Genomic DNA, 3,034 nt, shown 5'->3' with positions numbered 1-3,034 from the left:
CGGTTTGCTTTGTACGTCATTTCATTTTATGATTATGACCTTTCGTCTTTTCTCAACGAGAGTTAAACACAACATTCATTTGTGTGAGTGCACACTATTTATACCGATTGGAGGCGAACATTTTGGCGCGCATTTTGTGTCGTATGCTGTGATAGACAAAACAAATACACAAGTGTGCGCGCTTCTGTTATGAATACTTACCATGTTAAGCGTATATACATGTGATGCTTGTGTTTGTATTTTTTCTCTCACTCAACAAGCACAGTTTTGCACTGTATATTTTGCATCACGAAATCGATGACAAGTTGTCATTGACAACTAATGTATTCATACAAATTATTTGTTCTGATATAAGGACTTTTTCCTAATATTTGAAATTAGAATTTAATCTTTTTCATAATTCGAGTCGATTATTTTTTTAATCGCAACTATGTACCCGTAAGAGTTAAGCGCTACAGTATTTTTATTAAAACAATGCTTGAAATCTATGTTCATTTGAAATTTTCTTTCAATATTTCTCACATCATAGATTGATTCTTTGCGACATAACCAAAAAAGTGATAATGATAAAGCGATTATATAAAAGGCATACATCCGACACCACTAATTCATCATTTAGATTTCTCTGGCAACACAAAAGAAGTTAGCTCAACATTAGGCAGTGAAAAATTTGCAAAAGGAGTCTACATAAAAATCGCATTTTTGTTAGTATTGTTAAGTTTATTTTGCAGTTTTGTGGAAAAAAGAAAATAATTTATTAAAATGGATTTAGAATACGTGCACAAAATTAAAAAGGTGAAACTGGAGCTTGAAGAACAAGAAAACCCAAATCCAGTTTATCCACAACAGTCGCCGGTAATTTTAGCAGGAGATTCAGTAATAATGGACAGCCAAATGATTAAAACCCAAAATCAACTAAATGCTGGTGCTTGCCAAATGGCCAGAACAGTTTTAAATCCAAATAGTCAAGGAAGTCTGAGAAGTACATCAAGTCAAAGAAATGAAGGAACTATGAATTCTACATTAACGTCAAACAGCATGAAATTTACATCAGTGCAAGGAACTTTGGCCACATCGTCATTAACAAATGTCGCAAGTACATCAACTCAAAAAAATCTGTCGATTAAAACATCACAAGGAACAATAAAAGCTACATCCAGCCCAAAATACATGGCAAGTACCTCATCGCAACAAATTTTCGCCAAACCCGAAAAAAAAAGTGTAGCATGTACATCAAGTCAAAGAGAAGTGCCAAACAAACCATATGAACGAACTATGATCACTACATTCATCCCCAAAAGCTTGGCAAGTACATCATTGCAAGGACCATTGGTCACATCAATATCAACAAGTATGGGAAATAAATCAACTAAAATAATGATGCCATGTTTGGTGCCTATCACATCAAAACCAGCATCAACAAGTGTGGCAAGTACATCAACTCAAAGAAAAGAGCCAAGTAAACCCAATCAAAGAAGGATGCCCGCTACGTCAAGTCCAATGTGCATGGCTGGTACATCAACTCAAGAAAATGTGGCAAATATATCATCGAATAATGTGAGCATGGTAAAAAAAGCAGAACGGGTCCCATTCATTCCATACGATTGTGATGCTCTCAATGAGTGTGTGTCACACTTTCCAAAAGATGAAAATGGTGATACGATGCCATTATTGAATCAGCCAAGGGCTGACATGGATTTCTTTTCAGAAAAGTTCGATGAATTGAAATTAAAAAATAATCAAAAAGTAAGAAAGATTCGAGCTGTTCAAGTTCCTGCAGATTCCTTTATTTCAAATAAACGCAATGAATTGAAAAAAGCAGAACATGCTATGAACAACATTACAACTGTTAGTAATAACGACGAAGATAATGAGTTGATGACTAATGAAAACATCTTGAAGAGTATTTTGGCCCAAGAAGATGAAACTGAAGAAATTCCTCGAGAAGTTCTTGAAAATTGTGAGAAGGCAAAAAGTCTTGACGCCGATTTTCAACTACAATATGTAAAGAAGTTTTTGGCTGGAAACCCAATAGATACCAGCTATCATCCCACCAAAGTACGTGAATACATGGAAACAGGAGAATACATTTCTTCTGAAAGATCCGAGGCGCGCAAGAAAAATATTCAAAAATCAAGGGAATCACACATGAAAGACAAGAAACGCCGTATATTTTATAAAGCCACTGTCGAGTATTTAAGAGAATCCATCTCGAACACAATTGCACAATTTGTCACAATGAAGAAAATGCTTAACGGTGAATATAATGGAAAATTGCTGGAGTTAATTGGCAATTCCAATAATGAAAATGGATACGAACACGACTTTATGGGTAATAATTCCGATGGCACACAATTTAGCAGTTATCAACCGGTAACAAATATGGCTAAAAAACGTAAGATTACAGATAATGGAGGAAAATCATGATCGACCTCTCAAAATTAACAGATATCTTCTATAGATATGGACAGTTTAGATTTAGAATATTACAGAATGTCTTTGCAAGTTGTCATCAAATAAGAATGACCAATGATTTTATCTTTTTTACTCCCAATTACATATTATTTTAAAAAAATCATTTATATTTCAAGCATTTTATAAGCAGTTCTTGCGAGGCATATTTTTAAATACAAGATAAAGTTTTATATGTTAAAAAAATTATAAAAATGTAGAAAAATAAAAAATCAGACAACTGACGTCTGTCGCTGAAATGGAGTGACAGCAATAAAATTGATTATTAAACCAAATCAAATAGTCTTGTTTTATTTGACAGATATAAAAAAGGAATATTCGATTGGAACGACTTTATTAAAAGTTTCGATCGTACGGTGAAAATACTGCAGGATGCAAATTCAATCATCAATATTGCATTAATAAATAGTAGAAACTCTAATTTAAAAATAATAAACAATAATGAGGTTTTTCGATTTTGTTTCGATCTTCATAAAATATATGTTTGGTGGCCCTGAAAAGGGCCGTTTTTTGTCGTTTTAAAGAATGAGCAGCTTATTTGGAGCTTGTGTATTTGGTGACG

At 33.5% G+C, this 3,034-nt stretch overlaps 1 protein-coding gene across 3 annotated transcripts; it reads left to right on the top strand.

Moving 5' to 3' along the window:
* Window positions 1-317: 317 nt before the first annotated feature.
* LOC116350036 lies at window positions 318-2,659 on the top strand. 3 transcript variants are annotated; one of them, XM_031781751.1, is made up of 3 exons: window positions 318-444; window positions 530-704; window positions 773-2,659. In XM_031781751.1, the coding sequence occupies exon 3, from the start codon at window positions 883-885 to the stop codon at window positions 2,425-2,427; it is 1,545 nt and encodes a 514-aa protein (XP_031637611.1). In that variant the 5' UTR covers window positions 318-444; window positions 530-704; window positions 773-882; the 3' UTR covers window positions 2,428-2,659. The 3 variants fall into 3 exon arrangements, with proteins under 3 accessions (XP_031637611.1, XP_031637609.1, XP_031637610.1); XM_031781749.1 differs by having other exon boundaries at window positions 530-2,659; XM_031781750.1 differs by having other exon boundaries at window positions 337-438; window positions 530-2,659.
* The last annotated feature ends 375 nt before the right edge of the window (window positions 2,660-3,034 follow it).

This window comes from Contarinia nasturtii, unplaced genomic scaffold (assembly GCF_009176525.2).
Source record: "Contarinia nasturtii isolate CC-2019 unplaced genomic scaffold, AAFC_CNas_1.1 Cnas_scaffold_3331, whole genome shotgun sequence".
In the NCBI taxonomy this organism is placed as follows: domain Eukaryota; kingdom Metazoa; phylum Arthropoda; class Insecta; order Diptera; family Cecidomyiidae; genus Contarinia; species Contarinia nasturtii.
Note: the sequence above shows the minus strand (reverse complement) of the source record. Positions and strands in the feature narration are given on the sequence as shown.